The 25682-nt window shown below is 34.6% G+C and overlaps 3 protein-coding genes across 3 annotated transcripts in view; 2 read left to right on the top strand and 1 right to left on the bottom strand.

Moving 5' to 3' along the window:
- Positions 1 to 2511, top strand: part of LOC114478962 (nucleoprotein TPR-like) — a 46309-nt gene extending 43798 nt beyond the window's left edge. The window contains exons 54-56 of the mRNA XM_028472335.1: positions 1494 to 1591; positions 2028 to 2129; positions 2307 to 2511. Coding sequence (XP_028328136.1) covers positions 1494 to 1591; positions 2028 to 2129; positions 2307 to 2350 — 244 coding nt within the window. The 3' untranslated portion in view covers positions 2351 to 2511. The remainder of the gene's footprint in view (positions 1 to 1493; positions 1592 to 2027; positions 2130 to 2306) is intronic.
- A 657-nt stretch (positions 2512 to 3168) lies between these two features.
- On the bottom strand, positions 3169 to 11943 carry prg4a (proteoglycan 4a). The gene is made up of 14 exons (XM_028473268.1): positions 11846 to 11943; positions 10613 to 10729; positions 10174 to 10287; positions 10052 to 10099; positions 9328 to 9390; positions 8369 to 8479; positions 8096 to 8278; positions 7941 to 8030; positions 6787 to 6873; positions 6546 to 6685; positions 6186 to 6345; positions 4784 to 4870; positions 4329 to 4448; positions 3169 to 3362 (listed from the first exon to the last, which is right to left on the bottom strand). Exons 1-14 carry the CDS (start codon positions 11901 to 11903, stop codon positions 3169 to 3171), a joined length of 1572 nt encoding a protein of 523 aa, XP_028329069.1. The 5' UTR covers positions 11904 to 11943.
- Positions 11944 to 16795: 4852 nt separating this feature from the next.
- Positions 16796 to 24172, top strand: dusp12 (dual specificity phosphatase 12). Its single transcript, XM_028473108.1, has 8 exons — positions 16796 to 16947; positions 17775 to 18040; positions 18885 to 18998; positions 19155 to 19273; positions 19716 to 19803; positions 20587 to 20678; positions 23508 to 23587; positions 23792 to 24172. The coding sequence occupies exons 2-8, from the start codon at positions 17778 to 17780 to the stop codon at positions 23933 to 23935; spliced, it is 900 nt and encodes a 299-aa protein (XP_028328909.1). The 5' UTR covers positions 16796 to 16947; positions 17775 to 17777; the 3' UTR covers positions 23936 to 24172.
- The last annotated feature ends 1510 nt before the right edge of the window (positions 24173 to 25682 follow it).

The following is a 25682-nucleotide window of genomic DNA, read 5'->3' as shown; positions in this document are numbered from 1 at the left end:
ACAAATGAAATAAAACATCAGGTAATGATATAAGTTAGCATATCATAAACAATAAGAAAACTTTTATGAACAATATAATTCTTGAATTATTGCTTTTTCTCTCCTTCAGATAATATATAATAAATAAAACAGACCCGTCCATCACAGTGTTGTAAATTAGCACATCAAAAGTAACATTGTTCATCACAAAATAAATATTCTAGTAGTAGTAGTAGCCCCGCCCACATCCTCTACCACTGAGTGGTCGACTGATCACTATAATCATTTATCCACTGATTTTGTTCATTTGTCATTCATGGATTTATTCGTTTTGGCTCTGAACTCTGTCATCATGTCCAGTGTGGATTAGAAACACCGCTCAGTCTAGTGTAGCGTCTGAAGGATAAGATCCAAAACATTTTTATAAACACAAATATTGTTCACAAATGTGTCTAAATGTGTGTTAGTGAGCAGAGATAATCCATCCCACCTCACAGGTGTGGCTGACTAGACAGCATGATTATTGCACAGGTGTGGCTCAGGGTGGCCACAATAAAAGGCCACTCTAAAAATGTGAATTGATTGCATTGAGAGACAAGCTGACCAATTCCATAATATTGGTTTCAGGATGAAGTGCAGAGAGAGTCTCCTGTTAGATACAGAAGACAAAACAAGCAGCAAGGGCAGATAGGGTGGGAGCAGAGAAGAAGGCAACCGCCTTTACCGAGTAGAAGAAGAGAAGAATGTCCCTCACCTGTAGGTACCTAAAGAAGTCAGTGCATCAGTATTATAGGTATACCGGGAACGCGTGCAGTGAGAAAGGTTCCGCGCTGTTTGAAGTTCAAAAAAAAAAGATGCGATTAACGGCGTTAATTTCTTTCAGTGCGTTATTTTTTCCGATAATTAATTAATCGCAATTAACGCATTAAAGTGACAGCCTTAAGTTCAACAGTAATTTATGTCAGTGATGGGCAACATTTATCACAGCAAGGGCCACATTATCAACATGTTTAGATTAATGAGAAATATGAGCATTAATACAAGAAACAACAAAAGGTTTGTGTATTTTTGGAATTCATTTTGTGTTTTTGTTTTCCTTTTTTTTTTTTTTTTGCTTTGAGCTTCTTCGTGTATAATTTTGTGTATTTTTGTGTTTGTGTGTTGTAGGAGTCATTTTGTTGTGTTTTAGCACAATTATTGGCTCATTTTTCTGTTTTTGTGTGTTTTGTAAGTCATTCTGTGCATTTTGTTATCGTCTTTTGTTTTGGAGTTATGTTTATAGTCATTTTGTATATTTTTCCATGGTTTTGTGTATACTGTAGTTAATGCTTTTTAGAGAAAATCTGTGTGTTTTTGTTGTCTTTGCATTGCGATTTCATACGTTTTACTCTGTTCATTTTTGCTGTTTTGTGTTTTTGTTGTCCTTTTTTGTATTTTTTTTGTCATCTTGTGTGTTGTTGGCGTGCTTGCGTGCACGCCAACACCTTTTCTGAAATTGTTTGTGTTGTTGTCAGCCCTGGTATCGAGTCTGCCTTGGAGAGCCAAACTGACATGGAGTCAACAGAACAGCAGAGTGATGACTCAGCAACGCCATCCACCAGCCAAGTTCCCAGTAATTCACCTCCTACACCCATCTTATTACTGGAAATACAAAGAGTCCAAATATGAAGCAGTAAATTACATGTTTTCAGTTAGTTTGTCTCTTTATTCAATGATATCAACATAATTCATTGTTTCTTCTACTTTTTTCCTTAAAATAATATATTTTGTTTACAATTATTTACTGATATTTTTCTAGACTCAGTTTTTTAATGATACATACAATTGCAGCTCTTATTTAGTTTTATAATGACCAATATTAATGATTCTAGTCAAACTTTAACTTTATAGCTACAGTATTAGTTGTTGTTAAAGCTGAAATAAGGAACATAAAAGTTCAAAGAGCGCTAGATGTGGAAAATCTCATCCTGTCAGACTTGACTTTGTTTAAAATGCTAAATGTGATGTGTTTTCATGATTAACACGTGTTTTGTGTCGTTTCTTCTCAGTCACAAGCAGCGTGAACCTGCGGCGCACAGCGGGGTTAACCGTCCCCAGCAGGGGGGGCCGAGGGGGGAGAGGAGAGGTCAGGATGTTAATCACCCGTAGAGGTAAGAAACTAGATCTGCCCCCGGCATAGAGATCAACATCTGGATCTGCCCTTAGACATCTGTATCTGTGTAACACATACAGAATAAAAACACTGAGTAATGACCAAGCAGTTTATTGAAACACTTAACGCACAGTTAATATTCTGTTATTAATTCTAAATCGCTTTGTTTTGAAAGGTGCGTTCTCTCAGCGAGGAGGAAGAGGAGGAGGAGCTATCTGAGGAAAAGCTCATTTTTTTGTTTAAAAAAACCTGAAAGTTTGGATCACATGACTGCTTTGATGTTCCACCGCTCTGTGTCTGAGTTTAAATGTTTGTAAACGTTTGTTTTTTCTCTTAAACTGTTAATACATGTTTTATTAATAAAGTGGACTCAATATTTATTTAGTTTGTTTTTTTACACCTCATTAAGACTGGAAAAAAAATTAAATCTTTATTTTTAAATGTTTAAAATAATAAAAGTATTCTGAGCTAGATGCAGGTTAGGGTGAAAATGAAAGAAAAAAACTACAGTTTAAAATCATTTTGAATTTAATTGCCTAAACTAAAACTAATTGTGGTAATTATTATTAATAAAGTGGAGTCAATATTTATGGTAATATAATTTAGCATTTTACTAATTTTGCTTTTATTTTGTTAGCCCAATTTTTAAACTTCATTAAGACTAAAGAAAAAGTAGAATGACTATTTTTATGTTTTTATATGTTAAAAAAGAATGACTGACACCATTTTTTATTTTTGAAAAATTATTATTTTAAGTTTGAGGTATGGGCAGATTTTTATTACAATTTAAAATCACTTTGAATTTAATAACCTGAACAAAAGCTAATTCTGGTAATTATAATGAATGTATTTGTCATATTAGGGACAGTTCTAATTCAAATTAAAAAGGTTCCTGCTAATAAAAGCTGTGTATGTCATAAAGCAGGTTAATAATGCTATAATTATTAAAACTGTTACTTCAGCTGACAGAAATAAAAGAAGTGTATTATTGGTTAATGATTATAACTGTTCTGTCTCTATTGCTCCCTTTGAACTGTTTAATACTCAGATACACAGCGGAGCCAAACTCTGATGGAGTTTGCTGGAGGAGGGGGAGGGGGAAGGTCGGGGCTTTGAGGGGAGGAGCTCAGCAGCACCACAGCGAGGATGGGAGGGGGTCCGAACATGGTTGCAGGGTCTGGTTTGGTCAGCACTGGAATGTCGTTGGAAATCTGGACATTGTAGAAAAGATCTGTGGAGAGCAGAGAGTTTATTTAATGTTTAATAAAGTTCATACAACGAGAGATGGATTTATATCCAACGGAAATGCATTGCAGTTGATTAAACCAGTGGTTCTCAACCTTGGGGTCGTGAGATGCTGGGGTTGGGTCGCCAGATGCCTTCAAGAAACTAAGAATATTTTCTAAACAATTTGAGCCCATTTTTGTTTGTTTTTTTACTACACCAAACTGACCATATTTTAACCTATTTTCATCACTTTCATGCCATATTTTTGCTCATTTTAATCCATTTTTGCTACATTACTCCCATTTCTTACACTTTTCCATTAAATTTCTGTGCCTTTTTTGCACATTTTTACCCACTTTCAAGACATTTTTTGCACTTTCCACCACTTTTCCACCCAATGTCACATATGTTGACACGTTATTGTCACTTTTAACCTCTTCACCATATTTCATACATATTTTTTGCCAATTTAACTACATTCATGATTCGTCATGCACGTTATTTGCCAGTTTAAACTAATTGTTCCAATACTGACACTTTGAACCCTTTTTACCACTTTTTCTGTCAGTTTTTGCCCACTTTAATTTGCAACTTTTAACCAATATCTATGGTTTATAAAATCCATTTACCACCATTTTGGTCATTTTGAACCCATTTTATTTCTGATTTAAACCAGGATTTCCATCTTTAAGATGACTATCATAATAAACGTTCCTGGATAACGGTGGATATTATTCAGATGAATAAATAAATGTGGTTATCACAGATTCATAGAACAATGGACCATCATTTTGCTGACTTTATGGGTGGGCCCCAGTGGGGGTCCCTGGTCTCTGAAACCTTTTTTTTGGGGGCTCATGGACTGTGAAGGTTGAGAACCACTACCCTATAGGGCTGGGTTTGGGCCCCGGGCCTTGAGTTTTACACCTGAATTTTAGTATTCAGTTGAAATAAATTCTAGCATTCTTACGTCCAGAGAAGATGTAGTGCTCGTATGTTTCTGTGTTCTGAAGAGTCAAAGCTGAGGTGACAGGAACAGGAAAGTCCTTCATTGTCACCGTAATGTTGAACTCAACACTCAAAGGACCGTCTGGATATAGGAGAAAGAAACAATTACATTTTTAAATAATTGTTTTTGTAGGACAAGTGAGCATCAAACAGTAGTTTTCAAGAAATAAAGGTGAATATATTTTATGGTTACATTAAAAAAAAAAAAAAACTAATGAGAAACTCAAAATGTACAAAACAAGTTTATAATCGTAATTTAACAAGTAAACTGTAGAAAAAAAGAAAAACACAGAAATAACTGGTAAAAAATAAAATAAAAATCCACAATCTCAATGAAGAATGAAAAGAAGTGTAAAAACAGGACACACTTAAAACTAGTATTGAATATTAAATCTCACATGTTGGTCAGTCACTAACCTGTCTGTTTATACAGAAAACTCTCTGGTAGTTTGATGCATGATGGATCACTGGCTGGTGGGAAGGTGAAGCTCTGCATGATGTCCCCTAGAGGGCAGTAGAGAGACGATATGTTAACGCATTTTACCCTTAGGGTCAATCTGACCCCAGGGATATTTACCTCCAGAAAATGATTTTCAGAAATGTGTTAATCAATTTTTTGTGTTAGGCACTTTATTTATTTATTGAATACATAAATAACCCCTAAAAAAACATAAATAACCTAAAATGCTCACAAGAGCAGGGGTTCTCAACTGGTCCCACCCTGGGACCCACATTTTGCCACGGTTATTAAATCGCTACCCACTTTTTTTTATTTTTAGAATTCAACCAACCAAATTTAGTTTAACAAAAAAAGCTGTTGAAAAAACACATATAATAATTTTAAAAACATAAATCTATATATTTTCCTGTGCAACATGCATTTCACAGCGTACTTGTCAAAAGAATAGTTTCTTTCAAAATAAAAGTATTTATTTATATTCAACCAGCTGTCTGCGACCCAACCTGTACAGGTCAGCGACTCACTTTTGGGCCCCAACCTACCAGTTGAGAATATTTGCACTAGAGTATGAACCCTATTGGTTGTGGTGTTGATATAACCTTTAGAATGCCTCAAAATCTGGGTCCTCCTCAATCCTCAGCACAATCCTCAACACATTCTCCTCTACGTCACTCTTACTGTGAAAGAGCTGTTCCAAAACCTCATTGATCGTAAACCTTTTCCTAGAGGACGTTTTCCAGGATTTCGGGAATACCCATCAAATTAGGAAAAGTTATGAAATGTGAAGCAAAAAAAGAATTAAAATGTCAACTATTGTTTTTTTAATGATAAATATTGAATAGGGTCAAATTGATAATAGGAGGGTTAAAACGTCACATTATGGTATGAGTAGTATCGTGATGTCGCAAAGTTGTGATGATGACGACATGTTTTGGTTTTGATTTTAGACTGACATTAATTGTCTGTTTTTGCATTTTATTTGCACAGTAGCACTTTTTACAATTCATTAAAAAAATTATTTATGTTATTGTTTAGTTTATTTTTTATGTTCCCATTGAGTTGAAAATGTCACAGACTAAGTATGTAACTATTCCCAGAGTTAAAGTCAAATACAAACGTGGTCATTTTTCCACCTGCAATTATTATTATTATTTTATTTTTTTTGGTTTTGTTTTTTTTCCCACTTTTCAAAAAAATATTGTATTAGAAACTATTTCTGTTTGCTTTTTGTAGAGTTCACTGACACAGGACAGTGTTACAAAGCTAAATAATAACAGGTTTTTTGCAATTTGCCTCTGAGTTTTCAGTCTCTAAAGCCAGAATATATATTATAAATATATGCGTTTGCTGTGGTTTCACCTGGTTTGAAGAAGAACACGGTCTCTGGTGTGTTACTGGTTCCTGGTACGACCAGTGCTGCACTGATGCTTCCTGTTAGACCAGGAAACTCCGCGCTCACAGGTTTGGGGTACCCCGCCTCCAGCATCATGTTCACATCCAGACACCAGATCTGATCTCCCTGCATTGAAAGAAGACGATGAGTCACTGTATTCAGATTTACAGCAAAAATAATCCCTTTTATCCAACATTATCTCATCAAAAATATTTATTACATAATTATTTTGCAAGGAAAAGAAAAAAAGAATAATGGTTCGTAGTAATTTATATCTATGTTAGAGCAGATTGAATGATATATTAATATAGATTCAGATCCTTCACCTTGATAATGTAGGTGTTTTTAAGGCAGTCGAAGCGAGTGAAGATGGTATCAACAGGAGACGGGACCCCCAGTGTGTCTGTGATACTCTGTGAAGGACCCACCAGACGACTGACAGGGTCAACAGACCAGAAATAGTCACCTGATTAGAAACACATGATGAGGTGTTAAGTCATATGTGTGAGAATATTTATGCTACTGTGTAAATGTGAAAACAGTTTGTATCAGGAGGATGTACTCAACCTTTAAATATCAGGATTGTCCCGTTGTTTAGAGACGTGAGTCCATTGATGGGAGTGTCGTCACACAGGAGGATATCAGCAGAAACTCCTGCACACAACCATATAGCCTTTACTGTATATTCACTCATTAATGATTTCAATATAAATATGGATAAATCTAAGTTTAACAAATAAAGACACAATGTAGATGTCATAGATCAGGGGTTCTCAACTGGTCTCACCCTGGGACCCACATTTTGCCATGGTCATTGAATTACGACCCACTTTTTTTTTTTTAGATTTCAACCAACCAAATCTAAAAAATAGCTGTTGAAAACACACATAAATAATATTTTTTTTAAACATAAATCTATATATTTTCAGTTCAACATGCATTTCACAGCATGCCTCATCAAAATAAAAGACTAGTCCAACATGAGAGATAGTCATTTTTTGTTTTTGACCTGCTGTCTGCGACCCACCCAGTACAAGTCCGCGACCCACCAGTTGAGAATCACTGTCATAGCTCATTAAATCGAAGACCAAAAATGAAATGGGGATTTTAAAAACCACAGAAATTGGTTAAAATTTGCAAATTAGAGTGGACAAAAACAGAAAGAAAAAAGTGGTAAAAAGGGTTCAAAGTGTCAATATTGAAACAAATAGTTTAAGCTGTCAAATAATGGGCATGACAAATCGTAAATGTGGTTAAATTGGCAAAAATAACTATGAAATATGGTGAAAAGAGGTTAAAAGTGACAGTAATGGATCAATATATGTGACATTAGGTAGAAAAAGTGTTGAAAATGTGTTGAAAGTGGAAAAAAAAATGCATGAAAGGCATTGAAATGTGATGATGTGTCAGAAATGGGAGTAATGTAGCAAAAATGCAATAAAAGGAGCAAAAATATGGCAAGAAAAAAGAATGAAAATAGGTTAAAATATGGAACGTTTGGTTTAGTTGCAGAAAAAGGGTAAAAATAATCAAAAATGGGCTCAAATTGTTACAAAAATATTTTTAGTTTCTTGAAGGAATGCATCTAACGACCCCCTCCCAGTGTCTTCAGGACTCCACTTCCCATCAACTTTGATTTATTGATTTATTGATCTATGAGGCCTAAACTATATCTTCTCTATTAGTTTTAACAATACATCAAATGATCATTTTTATCTTACCTCCTCCCGGTCTCCCCATCACGGTAAAGCCCAGAATCTGAGCCACATCCTGCAGGAGGATTGGTCTGGGTCTGAAGAACGTTGGATCACCTTCACACAGACACATTTTAACAGTCAGGATTCAAACAGAAATGGTGTGGGCGGGGCAATCTAACCTTGGTGGGGGCCGAGGCCTCCAGGTGACATCACAAACTGGACGTTCACTGGATTCCCTAGAGCTGCACTAGCAGAGGGTCTAACAGGACCCCCAGGGTTGAGTAGGGATGAACCAGGGGGAGGAAAGTGTCCATAGGTGGGGAAGAGCAACACGTGAGCAGCAGCATTATTTATATTTACACCTAAAACAGATGGAAAAGAAAATTACTGTCAATCATCAGCAGGAAATATCAATATTTTGATTCAACACAAGGATAAATATAATAATAAACCATGTTGGAGGGGATTGGCTGGTAGAGCAGGGGGGGCGGGGTTAGAGGATCCAGCAGGTCTGACGTCTGATGAGCTCAGACAGCCAGCCCCGGGTTTCTGTTGGCGACTTCCTGTTCAGGAATAGAAATATAGATATATTTATATTTATCTACATCCAGTCAAATCAATTGATTCAATTGGAGATTTTAGATACAACACAATATTTTTTTTTTTTGCTGTTATTGTGTCAGTTTACGATCCAGGGTTGAAGTCAATTACATTTTTCAGTTACAATTACATTTTCATTTACCCATGTTCAATTACAATTCAATTACAATTACAGTGAACAACATTTTTTCCCAATTACAATTAAATTACAAATATTTTTTATTCTCAGGAAGTCAATTACAATCATGTTTTCAATAATTAAAGTTCAATTGCAATTAATCACAATTACTGACTTAACCCTCCTCTTGTGTTAGCTTTCTGTTAGCATCTCTAATGCTAACGGGTCCTAAATCAGCTGTAAAATACACTAAAAACAAATATCTATCATCTAATTTATTTCTTATCTATTGATTATATTGTTAAGATTCATAATCAATAAAAATATAGGTTTTATTATTTTCGGTGTGAGGGTCTGAGCCTTTTTTGTGACAGTACACCCCTAGATTTCATTATTTTTAAATGGTAAAATGTGGGAAAGCTTGATATGAAACACATTTTAATAATTGTTAGTTACATATGTGTAGAACTGTAACATGGTTTTCTGTTAGATTTTAATGCAATTACAATTACAAAGTCTATTATTTGAACTCAATTACAATTTAATTACGATTATGACAGCAACAGATATGCCATTACAATTATAATTGACCCCAACTCTGATACGATCAATATGGGATCAGGACATCCTTAGAAAGCGTAATATAGATGTAGATATAAATAGATAGATATAGATGATAGAATTCAGATTCACCTGTGTACAATTCCTCGCTCTCACTGTTGGAATCTTGTTGGTTTTGGTTTGATTTCTGTTTTCCTGAAATGAGACAAAAAAAGAGTCACACATTAGAGCAGTTTTTGTTTTTCAACCTTGGGGTCGTGACCCCACATGGGTTCTTCTGGAATTGAAATGGGGTCCCCTGAAATGTCTAGTAATTGATAGAAAAAACAGAACAAAAACCTACCGATTTAAAATACATATATATTTTTGAATAATCTTTTTAAACAACTATAGGCCAGCCTTTGATTCGCCTCCTCAGCATCTATTTGCACATCTTTCTCACACCACATACTGTATGCAGGCATGTAAAAAAATAGGTGTTTTTTGTTTTGGTTTTTCACAAATGAAAAAACATTTGAAGGTAGAAAAAACTAAACTTTGTGAAATCTTGCTAAATGTATTTTATTGTTCTTTGAAAAATGTTTTTCATGTCCCTTTAAGGGGTCTGTAAAATATTAATATCATGCCAAAAATTTTGATAATTTTCCCCACACTTAAAATTAACAATACAAATGCTAACGCTAACGTAAAAATGACCTATTGTTAACTCCTTATTGGGGTTGGAAAATGTAATAGTTAAATGAACTCAGTACAGTACGTAATAACTGTCTATTAGCTCTAAAAGTATTCTATAAATAATATACGGAGAAGTGATCGTTTAAATCTTTGTCCAATTGTGTGGTTCGTGGTGACAAACCTGGGGTCGTGGCCCTCTGAGACAGAGTGGTACGTGGGCCCTTGGCGTCTGTTAACAGAGGGACAAACAATGTGAGGAAGGTTATATGTTTGCTAGCTTTGAGTTATTGTTGTGTTTCTTACCGCAGTGCAGCTGGTAGTCATGACAACAAGTGTTAAATCTCACGCACAGTGGATGACAATCACATGACTGACCACGCCTCCATGTGTCCCCACAGCGGCCCCTGCACGATTTAGCTGGAAACAACAGGACAACAGAGAATATGGAGGTATATTTGTGTCAATATTGTTCAATCAAAAAATATACATATAATATACATAGACATAAAATACATCAAGATAAAATAAAGTTGATTTGAATTATATTAACGTTTACAAAGACCCACAGGTTTATTACTTGTGTAAAATATTTTACAAAGTAACTTAATGGAGAAAAAACATTTATAATTATAGATTTTTTTTAACTAAAAAAAAAAATCCCTGAAAGTGTATCAGCATTTAAACATTTATCTTGGTTCTATTTATTGTTTCTTTATTATCTGAACATTGTTTGAGTTCTTACCAGTGCTACAAACGTCCTTAAAGTCCTGGCAACACTCATTGTGCTGCAGACACTTTACATCACAAGCACATCTCTGACCTCTGAGGAAAACCTCCCCACATCGACCTGAGCAGCTTCCTGCACAGAAATAATAATACATGTATTATCAGAGTATTATTCAATTAATATTCATCATCGTTTGCACTTAAAATTTGTCAATGTTAAATCTAAATCCAAATGTTAAATGTAAAATCCAAATTTAAATGTTAAATCTAAATGCCTAATGTTGGTACTTCTAGTGAATTTGCATCGTAGCTAAATATTTTGTTTCACCTGCACTACTTAGATTTAACATTTGGATTTAGATTTAAGATTTACATTCAGCATTTAGATTTAGATTTAAGATTTACATTCAGCATTTAGATTTAATATTTAGATTTAGATTTAAGATTTACATTCAGCATTTAGATTTAGATTTAAGATTTACATTCAGCATTTAGATTTAATATTTAGATTTAACATTGAGATTTAGATTTTACTTTTAAAATTTACAGCTAACATTTAGATTTAATATTTAGATTTAGATTTTACATTTAAGATGTACATTCAGCATTTAGATTTCATATTTAGATTCAACATTGAGATTTCATGAGTAGATTTATCATTTAGATTTCATGAGTAGATTTATCATTTAGATTAAATTGTTAGATTTAACATTTAGATTAAATTGTTAGATTTAACATTTAGATTAAATTGTTAGATTTAACATTTAGATTTAGATTTTACATTTAAGATTTACATTTAAGATTTCGATTTAATATTTAGGTTTAATATTTAGGTTTAATATTTAGATTCAACATTTAGCATTTAGGTTTAATAGATTTAGATTTAATTATGAGAAAAGTAAATATCACAAATTTCATAAATATTGCTCTAAATCTGGTCAAAAGTAACATTAAAAAAATCACATACATTGTTTTTTAAACGTAATTTGTTGCTAAATGTTGCGAAAAGTTGGTGTTTATTTTGGCATGCGCAACTTTACAATCAGCGCCTCATAAATGTGTTACATTGATGTGAATATCAATATTATGACAAAGAATTCCTGATTAATAAAGTAATTCTACACAGCATCATCAATATACAATATGTGTTATTCTTTTATTTGTAATATTTATTGAGCGTCTAACACATTGTAATATAAATAAATAAAGTACTTCTGATTATTAATATTTATAATGAAATCATATATACCTGGTCCAGCAGACACAGAAGTTGCAACAAGTCCAAGCAGGATCAGCATGAGACACATTTGGACTCAGTTTGTTTCCAAATATAAATTTCAGAATCTTATTTTGGAAATTTAAAATAAAAAAGCAAATAATAAAGATGCAAAAACAGTGGCAGTAGTTCCTGTGTGTAGCAGCTTTCCTCCTTCTGTCCTCACAACTGTCAGCATCACTGTTTTATACACACACACACGCACACACACGCACGCACACACGCACGCACGCACACACACACACGCACACACACACACACGCACACACACACACACACACACACACACACACACAGACAATAAACACACACCCTCAGACTCATTAAAAACTCACACACCAGATAAATGTATAATTACCAGTAACTATATTTGGATTGATGGGTTAATACTACAGACATGGGTTTATAGAATAGAATATAGAATCTATAGAATAGAATAGAATAAAATAGAATAGAATGCCTTTATTGTCATTTTGCAATTGTACAACAAAATTATTTGGCTTCACCTTAAAGTGCACACAGCTAAAAAAAACAAAAACAACAACAACAGAAGAAAAATATTAAAAAGTAACTTTAATTAAGGTAAGATGGGCTATGTATGATAGGAGTTATTTACAGGTAGCAGCGTGTTAAATTATGAATAGGTAATCCACAAATATGAAATAAATGTTTGCACACTGTGAAGTAATCATAGCAGAAATATAAAAGTATAAATATTGCACCGAACCAAATGTAAACTATTGCATAAATATAGAAATATAATATATCACAGTACGACAAAAATGTGTTTGTTTCATTGGGCCACGTTATCAATATTCATGTCGGCATTTAGAATAATGAGCGATCTGATCGTTAAAGACTTTCTTTTTGTGTGTTTTTCTATCATTTTGTGTATGTTTGTTGTTGTCTTCCTCCTTATGAGACAATTTGTGCGTTTATGTTGTCCTTTTGTGTATTTTTCCTGTAAAATATATGTTTTTTTGAAGTTATATTGTGTATTTGTGCTGCCGTTGAACGCTTTCTGGAGTAATTTTGGTGTATTTCTGTTGTCGTTTTGCTTGTTTGTTAGTACTGTGGGTTTGCTGAGTCATTTTTCATGTTTTTCTAGTCTTTTTGTGTACTTTTGTTGTCATTTTCTGTAATTTTGTGTATTTTTCTGTAATACTGTTTTGTGTGTTTTTCTCTTGTTTTATGGCTTTTACTGTATTTTCCTGTTATATTGTAATCATTTGTTTTTCTTAATGTATTCTTGCTTTTGTTTTGTGTATTTTTCTGTCATTTTGCACGTTTACTTTGGGGACCACATAAAGTTAGATCGAGGGCCGCATGTGGCCCCCGGGCCGCCATTTGCTTATGTCTGCAGTCTGAAATGGTTTGTGTGTGCGTGTGCACATTACATTCAATTACAAAGTTTGGGTGTCATAAACTTTTAAGAATATAATCATAAATGACTTATAATGTGAAATATATTATTAAGAAACAATAGAAAGCTCTAAAGCTGGGCATATTTTCTCTGATTCTCGTTTATTTTTGTTGCTTTTCGAGCATTTTTACTGCAGCGTTAGTGTTTTATAGAACCACAACTGATGTCATGTGCTTTTTATTATTCCTGTGGCTAAGTTTGAACTGTTCTTCCCCTGGTTTGAGTCTAAAAAAGAGGAAAACACAAAGGAGCAGTGGGAATGGTTGAAGGAGTCGGTAAAACCAGTGGATGCTGGTTTTTACCAAAACTTCACCGCAACAATGTGAGCTTTTAATATTGTTTATCTTTTAGTCGTGTAAAATTAATCTGTTGTTCTTACTTGTCTTGCTTTCTAAATATGTGTCTGTCTTTTTTGGGGGGACAAACAAAAAAAAAGCATTATTTCAACTAAATAACTAAATAAATTTCAAAAATTATTAAACAAAAACTTGAATAAACAGATACTTGAATAAATAATTAATTGAATAAATAAATATTTGCAGAAATAAATACATAAATGAATAATTTAAGACTTATTTTTATGTTAAATGTATTTCTTCAAGCATGCTTTTTTAAGCATTTATTTATTTATGATATTCTATTTTTGTTTATATATCATTTTAATTTCACATTTATTAATTTTTTCATGTATGTCATTTTTTGTCCCCCACATTCTTTCTCCTTTAGTATAATTGTATCCTCGTGTCACACTCAGTAATGTTTAGTATTTATTTAGTGTTTATATTTTGTGATGTCTGGTTATTCATTTTTTTTTTTTTAATTATTAAATCTTTATATTCATTTCAATGCTATGACTTGTTCTTCAACAGCAGCGACTGACGGCCCAGGGGCCACATCCGCCCCCATCTGATTTTATGAGGCCCCCAATGTTATTGAAAAAAATGACCTCAGAAACCCCCCAAATTATGGAAGAAATACACAAAAGGACAACAAAAAGACACAAAACAACATGAATATACAAAAAAGTAACAAAAAATATATAAAATGACAGCAAAAAAAATGTCAGTATATTTTCCTCTTATTTTGTGTGTTTTTGTTGTCGTTTTTGTGTTGTTGGTATTATTTCAATTATTATATTTCATTGTATGTGTTTTTGGGGTCGTTTGGTTGTTTATGATGTCGTTTTGTAAGTTTCTCTGTTATTTGTGTGTATTTTGTAGTGATGTTGTGCGTTTTTCTTTCATTTAGTGTCTTTGTGTTGTCATTTTGTGTGTTTCTGGTAATAATAAAGTGTTTTTCTCTGTTAGTGCGTGTTTTTGGTGTCATTTTGTGTATTTTGTTGTTGTTTGTTCTTTTTTTATTATTCAGTATATGTTCCTCTTATTTTGTGTGTTTTTGTGTGTTGTTTTTGTATTATTTAAATGATTCTCTCTGTGTGTGTGTGTGTGTGTGTGTGTTTGGGGTTTCTTATGTCATTTTGTGTGTTTCTCTGTTATTTGTGTGTATTTTGTAGTGATCTATACAGAAATGACATAAATTCTATGACACTATATCAAAGTACTGTCAGATGCTGCTTGAAAGGAAAAACAAAGGGTGGATACACAGTTAAAAAGTCAGACTAAGACGAGCGAGGGGACACTGACGCAGCCTCTCAGCTATACACACTATTCAGGACATCACATTAATTAAAACACACACACACACACCAAACCAGAACACCCTGTTCTTTCCTCCTTCACCTGCTCCCCTCGTGCCTGTTTACATGTGTGTCTGCTTTCTGGTCATATAAGATTAAAGCATCTTGTAAACTTTACTGCCACCCCACATTATGACATCTCAGGGCTGTTCACACTGTCAGAAGGTGTTTAGAAACTGGAGGCTAGACGAGCATCATGCAGCAACTATTTAAAGAGTGTCTGGTTGGTAACTTCACATCTACAAAGAATAGAAGCTTAGATTTATTCAGCCACGACTCGTTAAATTATCGTCACCCCTTTATTATTATAGAAGTCAGACAGTCAGACATGGACGGTGACCCCGATGAGCTCAACTAATTCAGAGTTGTTGACTTTGTTCAGTTTAATGAATTTGACTGTGGGCTGCTGACCCATGTCTGATTTTAATCCAGCTGTTTGTGGCTGATTCCAGATGTTTAAGAACTTTTAATCCAACTCTGAGGGAGACATTCTGAACCTTTTCTGAAGATCTGCATCAGTTTGTTATATTTCAAGAAGAAAACAGTACAAATAAAATGTAACAGATGCACAAATTATCTTTTATTTTCTTTACTTTTTAACAAAACTAGGAAAAATATATATAATATACTGTATGTCAACTCCAAGACCAGATTGAACTAAATAAATACATTACTAAAGCGTTATTTGGATTAACTAAAAGTGAACATAGTTTATATTTTATTTTAAACCAATTATTTAACATTTATTCAACTTTTCCTGCTTTTTCTCACTGGTTGTAAAAAGTTCCATCTTTGTTTTTCATTTGTTGTTTAAAAGAAAATCAGGAGGAAAAAATTAATAAATGTATGTATCTGTGTATGAAGGTATTTCCTGTAAAAACAAATAAATAATATAAAACAAAAAACATTTAATAAAATACAACAGATGCAGCTTGATCCTGACATGTTTTAATTGTAAACTTTATTAAAACAAGGTGGTATAATGTAAAAAGCACTGTCCTCTTTTAAATAGTTCAAATGTGCATTTTGTATATATTAAAAAAAGATTCACAACCTTTTAAACAGGGTACTACCCACTGCCAGGAACAGAAGGTTAAATATAAAGAATTAAAGGACAAATGTCCAACGTAGTATGAATGCAGTTGATACTTTATAAATAAAAGAAAACACCCTCACAGGTCATTGATTCAATCACAGGAGAAATAGAAAATATTTCCTGAAATCAACTTGATAAAAAAAATTCCCACTGCTATTTTGTTCAAACTCATAATTCATCCTCATCCTTATAATGGATTTTATTTTATTTTACCAACAAACAAATGAGCATCCATATTTGATGACCTTGTAAAGCTTTGTTTAAAAAAAATGAAAGAATAAAAAATATATTAACAAATAAATGGCTTAATTAAAAAATGCTTGGTTTCCTAAAAGATGGAAGGAACATTTTTCTCAGTACTTTTTTGTGTTGTTTGTCTCTCAGGTAACATTTCTGTGAATGTACAGTTCTGGTGTAAAACTGTACTCGTTATGATGAATATAAATGTTAGACAGAAAAATAAAACCTTAACTAAAAAAAAAGGCTAAAACTGAGAACAATAAATTTGTCAAGACAGTGGCGTCACCAACCAAGTATGGCTTCAAGAAATAATAATAATAATAATAATAATAATAATAATAATAATAATAATAATAATAATAATAATAATAATTTCATTTTTTCCCCCTCCATTTTATAAAAAAGAAACAAACTTGCCGGAACTACAACACCAGGAACTTAAAATCCATTTGTTTCTCGTCGGACCATTTCAAAAGACGGACCGCACATCATCGTATCCGCTGCTTTTAGGAACAAACATTAGCCTCTAAATGTATTAATCTGGGGTTTTTAGGGAGTGTGAGTTCATAACAAAGTGTTTAAAATAACAGAAATACATCGGGTTGAGTCGAGCTAAAGAAGTAAGTTAGTTTGACTTTATTTCCAGACTGTCACACATGTAGTAATAATGTTTGTTATACATGATTAAATACTTGGATAATATGTGACGTTAAAACTAAACACCTGTTTGTATTCATATGTTAATGAATTTATTGTAAATAAATAAACTTGTCTTATTAGTTTACTGATGGTTTGGAAGTTGTAATATATAATTAAAAATTGCACAACAACCAAGTAATAATAATAATATTAATAATAGTATTTAGAACCCCTGCAAAAATAACCTAAACATTTTAATTAAATTAATAAAAATAACCCCAAAACCAATAAAAAAAATTGTTTGCTGATATTGGACTGATATCATTATTGTCTCGGGACACCTTTATTTAAGCCTCCACATCTGTTAGCTTTGGTCTAAAAGGGAAATGAATATGAATATTAGTCTTACACAGTGTACATCTTTAAATCTATTCCCTTGCGTTGCTTAATTTATGTTTTAATTTTTGATGCACAGCTGCTGCTGATCCTCACTCATTTTTTCCTTTCTAGGTGATATTTATGAAAACATGTTTTAATTTTTAAACATGTCTGAAGGAACAAGGTTGTCAAATCCTTAATCCATCTATGACTAACTGTACATGTCATTATAATTATAATTTTTTGTCCTTAATTTAGAGGAAAACCCTCAAGGATTCTCAACTTAAATGCTATATTTACTGTAGTTATTGATCCAGCAGATTGAGTTTCTATAGCTTATGCGTTATCAAACATTGTGAGCATTTTGGTTTGTAGCATTATTATATAAATATAACAGTTTTATCTCTTGCTGATGTTTCTCTCACCTGAGGTCATGCTCCTGGTGGACTCTGGTCTGTACATCGGCGCTGCAGCACACCTCAACGACCACCAGGCTCTGTCTGAGGCCAATGTTACTCACATCCTGTCCGTAGACTCGTTGGACCCCGGCCAGCTGCTGCCTGATGACGTACGCTTTGAGAGGAAATGGATTTACGCTTTAGATGAAGCCACGTGCGACCTCCTGAGTTACATGGACGAGTGCGTCCTGTTCATTCAACAAGCTGTAGATGGAGGCGGAGCTGCGTTTGTTCACTGGTGAGAGCTCGTCAGCACTCACTCTTTGTTAAAAAATCATGACGATTAATTAAGTTTCTCACACACAAAAATACTCATAAAACAAGAAGAAACAAAATTATGGTAAAATATAAAAAGTGACTTCAAGAACACAAAAAAGTTAAAACAACCCCAAAAATACACTAGACAACAAAAAAAACTCAAAATAAGAAAAAAAAATACACAAAATTACGTAAAAAAAATGAAATTACAGAAAAATAGACAACACACAAAATGAGGGAAAAATATATCAAATTATTGAGAAATCTACAAAATGACAACAAATATACAGACAAAGTCTCGAAAATGACAAGAGACACGACGAACATACACAAAATGACAACAGAAACGCACAATGTGACAGCAAGATACGCAAAAGGACTTCAAAAACATAACAAAACGACCACAAGAACAAGAACATACAAAATAACAAACACACAAAATGAAAACAAAAATGCGTAAAAAAAAAAAGTCAAAATGACTCCAAAAAGACAAAAATAACTAAAAAAAAAAAACCCTTTTTATTTCCTTTATTAATGCTCTGATTGGCCATTATTGATAACGTGGCCCTTGGAACAGATACCATCTTTTTTTTTTGGCCCCCCGCTGTCATAAATGTTGCCCACCTTTGCTGTAGATTAGATCAATATGGGTTGCTTTTCAATCAATCAATCAATCAATATTTTTTATTTATAAAGCCCTTTTCATACAAAAAGAACGCAGCTCAAAGTGCTTCACACGGTTAAAAGACAATTTTCTAAGCTGCATGTTCAATGAGCATTAATTCAGTTTTGTTTGTGTGTGTGTGTGTGTGTGTGTGTGTTAGCCAGGCTGGGCGGAGTCGCAGTGCCACCATTGTAACAGCTTATCTCATGCAGAAATACCAGCTGAGCTTCAGCGAGGCGTACCAGCGCCTACGGACCATCAAACAGGATGTGCAGTAAGTCTTTGTTTCATCACCTCAGAACAAATACTGTATTTAAAGCAGAGCTGTACTTTATTTACAGCCAGAAACGCATCCTAAAAATCAGTGGAGGATTCATAAATGACTCATATTCTGTGGGATTCATGGTGGATATGTTTTGTTGTCTTCCAGGGTCAACAGTGGTTTTGAGGAGCAGTTGTGTTTGTATGAGGCCCTGCAGTGGAAGGTGGACACCTCCAGCTCACTCTACAAACAGTACAGACTGACCAAGGTCACAGAGAAATATCCTGGTACGTTACGTAAGAAAAAAACAACCTTTGACTTACATTTAGGATGGTTTGAACAGATAAAAGAGGATAGACAATAAACTGTAGATGCTATGCTAATGATCGTCTGTGGTCATTTCTCCTTTAAATCATGATTTTAGAATGTATTGTCTGATAAAAAATCATCATCATGTCTTTATGTGACAAATAAAAAGCTGTGAAAGCTGAGATTCATGACAGAGAAACTACCAGAAAAAATAGTTACAATCATATATTTATCATGTTTTTCATTAAAAATGCTCAGGACACAAATTATAATTTAGATACCAGTGGGCGGAGCCATTGTAATCTCATGTTTCTCCAATATTTGTGTCCACCTGATATTCTATTAGAGCATTTGTTTTCCAACACACTCGATGCAGATGATGATGATGGTGTGTGTGTGTGTGTGTGTCTGTGTGTGTAGAGCTGCGACACGTTCCCAGGGAGCTGTTTGCGGTTGACCCCGCCCACTCCAGCTCCACTGAAGTGTCGTATCGATGCAGGAAGTGCAGGTAAAGTCAGTGAAGACCATTGTAGAGACTTTCTGTGGTCACGGAAAACGAGGAATTGACTTTCTGAAATGGAATTAACAATCCAAACGTTTGAAAAAATTTAATTGAATTAATATCAGGCCCCAATATGACATTGAAATACCTCACATGCATGTTTTGGAACAATATCACACATTTTACTATTACCATTTTACTATTTTTCCCCAGAAAATGGGTGGTTGAACGTCTAATATGTGTAGCAAACAGACGAGTATATCAAATTTCGCTCATTATTTTGTTCAGAATCTTTGGCGATCAGCCGTAATTCCATGAAAATGAAATGGAAATAGCTTTACAACATAGACTAAACCTTCACGTACATGTTTTGGGAGAATATCATGTATTTTCATGGTATTTGTCCCGTAAAACCTGTTGCAACAATCGGACATGTCACATTTCTCACAACGTATTCTTTCTGATTTCAACGTAACTCTCTATTAACAATATTTAAAACGTTTGGTCGAATTTAAGGAAGTTTAATACCCAGTAAAGTCATCTAAAGAGGGAAAACATGATGAAACAAAACAGAAATTAGTAAAATCTGAAACGGAATTGAAGGAATTTTTAAACAGAAAATGGGAGTCCCTACTTTTGCCTCTGATTACATAAAACTGTTAAGAATTTTTTATATTTTATTCATTTATTTTTGCATAAATTGATGGATTAGAGAGGGAAAAACCCAGATTGTGACTGTGTTCATTTTTGGCTCAACAAAGTTTAACAAAGTCTTCATCTCATCTGCAGGAGAACTTTATTTCGTGACTCCAGTATTCTCAGTCATCCGGTTGGAAAAGGAGCGACAGCCTTCAGTTACAGGAAGTCCATCAACTTCAGTGGTGAGCAGATGAAAACACCGACACAACCATTTACATTATCAAGGATTCATATGTAAAAAATTATTAGCACTGTGGCATTTTTCACTTCAATAATGAATGTACAGATGTGCTTCAAATGCAGACTTGTTGCTTTGATTAAAAATGGGAATTTAACATTTTTTCCCTTTACTTTTATGTTAGGTCATTTTAAAATCAACATTACTTTCTAGGGATGTAACGATTCACTCAACTCCCGATACGATTCGATTCACGATACTCGGTTCACGATACGATTCTCTCACGATTTATTTTACAAAATGGGACTGTAGACAAATGACTGAAAAGTATTCCTTTATTTTTTTTGGGGGAAAATACTATACTATTTTCCTTTTATTTTTCATTGTCAAAAGATTCCCTTGATAAACTATGAACTTGATAAAACAATGCAATTTAACTAAAAAATAAATCTTGAATGAAATAAATAAAGGAATAATACAAATGAAGAAGAAGCCTATTAATTTAAAGTCTGGTTCTATAGTAAACAATGCAAAACTGCATAATAGTTCTTTTTATTTTTAAAAGTGCAACTGAAAATGTATTTTGTGCCTTAACAATTGGACTGTCGCAGTCATTTCACTGTATTTACGTCAGATATTAGTTTGGACCAGCAGAGGGCGCTGGTAACCCAGTAGTCGGTTGGCATGCAGCTAATCTAGCAGTGAAGAAGAGATGCTATGCTCTAGCACACAGAGCTAATAGAAAAACGTGACTTTTACAGATACTCACGTAATATTACAGATATTCTTTCGGTGTTAAAGGGGTAAGGAATAATTTATGAACATGTTTAAGAGTAGAAGGCGGCCAGAAAGAATGTAGCAGATTTTGCCCGCCGCCAACACTTCTGGACAAGAGAAGGACAAATATATATATATATATATATATATATATATATATATATATATATATATATATATATATATATATATAGCGCCCTCTGCAGTTTAAAAAAAGTACTGTGATTCAATTTCCACAGCATCGATGTGAACCGTGATACCTATGAATCGATTTTTAACTGCCTTACGATTAATCGTTACATCCCTATTACTTTCTCATATTCACCAAAATGGAGTCTCAAAAAAATCAGTTTTTGTAATTATATTCTAGAGTCTGGATCAGTGGTTCTCAACCTTTTAAAGCCACAACCCCCAAAATAAAGGTGCCGTAGTCATCTTAAAGATGTAAACCCTTGTTTTAATCAGAAATAAAATGCGTTAAAAGTCACCAAAAATGGTGGAAAAGGTGGTGAAATGGGATTTCAAAAACCACAGAAATGGAAAAAGGAGGAACAATTAGTTTAAACTGGCAAATGATGGCATTGGAATTGGAATTTCATGGAAAAGTGGAAAAATCCGAATCAGAAAGGATTTTATTCACCAGGTACAGTTTAAAAAACAGAACAAGGATTTTAACTTGGCAGTTGGAGCGGAAAGAACACACATCAACACACCGAGGCGGCCATTTGCGGCGCCATCATTTTTATATGAAAAGTGGGGGAAAAAACAGGAGGAGAGGTGAGGGGCAAAGGCAGGTTTTAAACTGAATTTCCTATTGGGGAGGACATTATAAAACTAGGAAAAAATCTCCTTAGCGTACATGCACAAAGCAAAACAGAGTTACAAAGAGAGGGTGTTGGGGGCGGGGTCCAGGGCAGAGAAGAGAAAAGGGGGGGGGGCGCGTGCAGCCTCTTCTGGGCGCTCCATTATGCCTTCCCCTTAGCTTGGAGGAGTGGGAGGGCGGACAGAGGGCCAATGAGGTGTTGAAATATAATTCCTTCACTCTGTTTCTGAAAAACAGTCATAATGTGACGACCTTGAATAGATCAGTTCATAAACAAAGTTCCAGGTGGCGGAGGGGGAGAGGAGACTGGGGGATGGAGCATGTGTTTTTAATTCAGGCTAGCTCATATTCAGTAGCCTTGTATTCTGGGTCTCTCTGCAATAATCCAATAAGGTGGCCTTAACTTGCAAGCCGGGCACTCAATTTCTCCAAGATGGTTTCAATTCTGCGTAAACGATCCAAAAGTAGCTCCTGCTAGCTTTTGAGATCATTCATCACATGAGTCTGAGTGTTCAGAGCCCTGTCCTATCCTTCATAAATGGGGCTTATATTGCCCCATGCAATATAGGTCAGAAAACTGCCAGCTCCAATCAGCAACATGCCTGCTTCCATAATTCCAATCATGTAGATGTCTTTCACGTCTTCCACGTAAAGTATCAACAGACACACAACTCGCCACTTGTTCCAAGCGTCCATTACATTTTCAGCCGCTAACGTCCCACTTGGACACGCGGGCTCAGCACTGCCCGATCTTTTTGTCGAAAAAATGTGATCGATTGCATTGAGAGACCAACTGATCAATTCCATAATTCCAGTTTGGGATGAGATGTAAGGAGAGGCTCCTATTATATTCACAAGACCAGACAAAACAAAAGCAGCAGCAAGAACAGATACGGGTGGGAAGGAAGGAGCAGAGAAAAATTCGACCTTCTTCGTCCTGTAGCAGAAATAATAGGAGTAATGTAGCAAAAATGCATTAAAAGAAGCAAAAACATGGCAAGAACAAGTGATGAAAAAAGGTTAAAATATGGAAAGTTTGATGTAGTTGCAGAAAAAAGGTAAAAATAAGAAAAAATTGACTTAAATTGTTCAGAAAATATTTTTAGTTTCATGAAAGCTTCTGCCGACCCCCTCCCAGTGTCTAGCGTCCTGACCCCAAGGTTGAGAACCCCTGTTCTAGACTAAATGTGTGTAATGTTATGAGTAATGATGAGATAGCTTGTTTGTAATTAGATGACGTCCAGTGTACGTCGTACTTCATTGAGCCAGTGCAGTGGATGGAACAGGCTCTACTGGGAGTAATGGATGGACAGGTAATATAACACACAATACACACACTCACATCTACACAACTACACACAAGACTTGTGTGTCCTTAGGAACACAAAAAAAAGTCATTTTTAACAAAAAGAAAAAGGACATTTACACTGTGTTCTATGATAAATATCACGCTGCAAATATTTGATCCCTATAATTGGTAATATATATGATGCTATCATGCTAAATGTGTTTTGTAGCTGCTGTGTCCAAAGTGTAACTCCAAGGTGGGCTCCTTCAGCTGGTGTGGGGACCAGTGTTCCTGTGGTCGTTGGGTCACTCCAGCCTTTCAGCTTCACCGCAACAGAGTGGACGAAATCAGACCAGTCAACATTAAAAAATAAACCATTACACATGCAAAGGATAACTTCTATCACCTCGAAACATAATAATACATGTGTTGATTGATGCATACGCTTATTAAATTATCATGTGCATCTTTTCCCCATGAGTAAAGGAAGCTGGAGCATATATTAGTTTACTATATATACCCTAGAGAGGTCAATAATGTGTCTCATACTAGAAAATCAAACACAATCAGAAAGACATAATTGTAAATAAAGGATATTTCTATGCATTCACTACTGCATTCTGAGTTTTTTTTTCTACACATAATGTAGATATGGACAAAAATATCTTTGGCTTTGTTATTTTCCAGCTGTTTGAATATGTAGGGTAATGAAATAAAAAGTTTCTCACAAGTACAAACATTCTTATTCCAATGCTTTTAAATATATTGTATTTATTTATTTAATACTTGTTTATTTGTTTGTTTGTTTATTCATCTTAAACAAGCATAAAAACAATGTCAAAGAAAAATGCATGGGGTGAAAGTTTGAGAAAAAGGTTATGTCAACATAAAAATCGCTGTATATTTCTCAAAGCTAAATAGCATCGCACATATTCTTTATTTTTTATGAGACGTATTCAACCTTTGTTCAGGAATCACGAATATATACCAAACCAAATAGTTTTAATTATCTTTTCAAAAAATAAATCATTTTCTTCTTCTTTTCCTCTTCTCATCCTCTTTTCTGCCTTCTTTCATCTCCGTAACATTGCTAAAATCAGATCTATCCTGTCTCAGGGCGACGCCGAAAAACTAGTCCATGCTTTTGTTACCTCTAGACTGGATTATTGTAACTCTCTTTTAGCAGGCTGCCCGAGCAAGTCGCTTAAGACACTTCAGCTGGTTCAAAATGCTGCAGCACGTGTACTGACTAAAACTAGGAGAAGAGATCACATTACTCCTGTATTAGCCTCTCTGCATTGGCTTCCCATAAAATATAGAATAGAATTCAAGATTCTTCTTCTCACTTATAAAGCCCTAAATGGACAGGCACCAGTCTATCTCAAGGAGCTTGTAGTGCCATACAATCCCCCCAGAACACTACGCTCTCAAAATGCTGGACTACTCGTTGTTCCATTCATCTCTAAAAGTAGTATAGGAGGAAGAGCTTTCAGTTATCAGGCCCCACTTCTCTGGAACCATCTACCAACCACGGTTCGGGGGGCAGACACCCTCTCTACCTTTAAGGTTAGGCTCAAAACATTCCTCTTTGATAAAGCTTTTAGTTAGGAACCAGCTCATAGCTCATAATTAAGATGCAATAGGCATAGACTGCCGGGGGGGGGGGGTCTGGCATGCTCGGTTGGAGAGAGGTTGGAGAGGGCGTTAAGAGAGAGGTCATTTAGGTTAGAGAGGGACCGGAGAGGGTCCCATTCCTCTTTCAAACACTCCCTCTATGTCTGCTTCTTCCCTTGTGTGTTTGCTCCTGTACTCCTTCTGGATTTTGTCTTGCAGGTCCGTGGGATCCTCAGTGTGGAGTTACAGAGACTCAGCGGCTCTGTCTCCACCCTTTTCTCTGCACACACCCAACACAGCATAACGTGGATGGCTGTTCATCATAGGAATGGGATCCACACAAGGTTCCTGCTGCTTAACAGAAGGTTTTCCTTGCCGCCATGATGAATTCATGTTGGGTGTGGGATACATATGTATGTGTATATACGTATATATGCATATGTGTGTATCCATAAAATGAAGAGTCCATCCTTAAGACTGCTCTACTGTAAAGTGCCTTGAGATAC

This window comes from Gouania willdenowi, chromosome 17, assembly GCF_900634775.1.
Source record: "Gouania willdenowi chromosome 17, fGouWil2.1, whole genome shotgun sequence".
NCBI lineage: Eukaryota > Metazoa > Chordata > Actinopteri > Blenniiformes > Gobiesocidae > Gouania > Gouania willdenowi.
Note: the sequence above shows the minus strand (reverse complement) of the source record. Positions and strands in the feature narration are given on the sequence as shown.

Bases quoted from the DNA above. Each gene is read 5' to 3' on its own strand.
- prg4a (XM_028473268.1), bottom strand. From the start codon at position 11,903: ATGTGTCTCATGCTGATCCTGCTTGGACTTGTTGCAACTTCTGTGTCT. The intron at 8,279-8,368 runs GTTTATTATTAT...CATCTGTTTTAG, and splicing joins AGCCAATCCCCTCCAACATG to GTGTAAATATAAATAATGCT. The intron at 4,449-4,783 runs GTTAGTGACTGA...TCCTATATCCAG, and splicing joins TTTTCTGTATAAACAGACAG to ACGGTCCTTTGAGTGTTGAG.
- dusp12 (XM_028473108.1), top strand. From the start codon at position 17,778: ATGCTCCTGGTGGACTCTGGTCTGTACATCGGCGCTGCAGCACACCTC. The intron at 18,999-19,154 runs GTAAGTCTTTGT...GTTGTCTTCCAG, and splicing joins ACCATCAAACAGGATGTGCA to GGTCAACAGTGGTTTTGAGG. The intron at 20,679-23,507 runs GTGAGCAGATGA...GTTTGTAATTAG, and splicing joins GAAGTCCATCAACTTCAGTG to ATGACGTCCAGTGTACGTCG.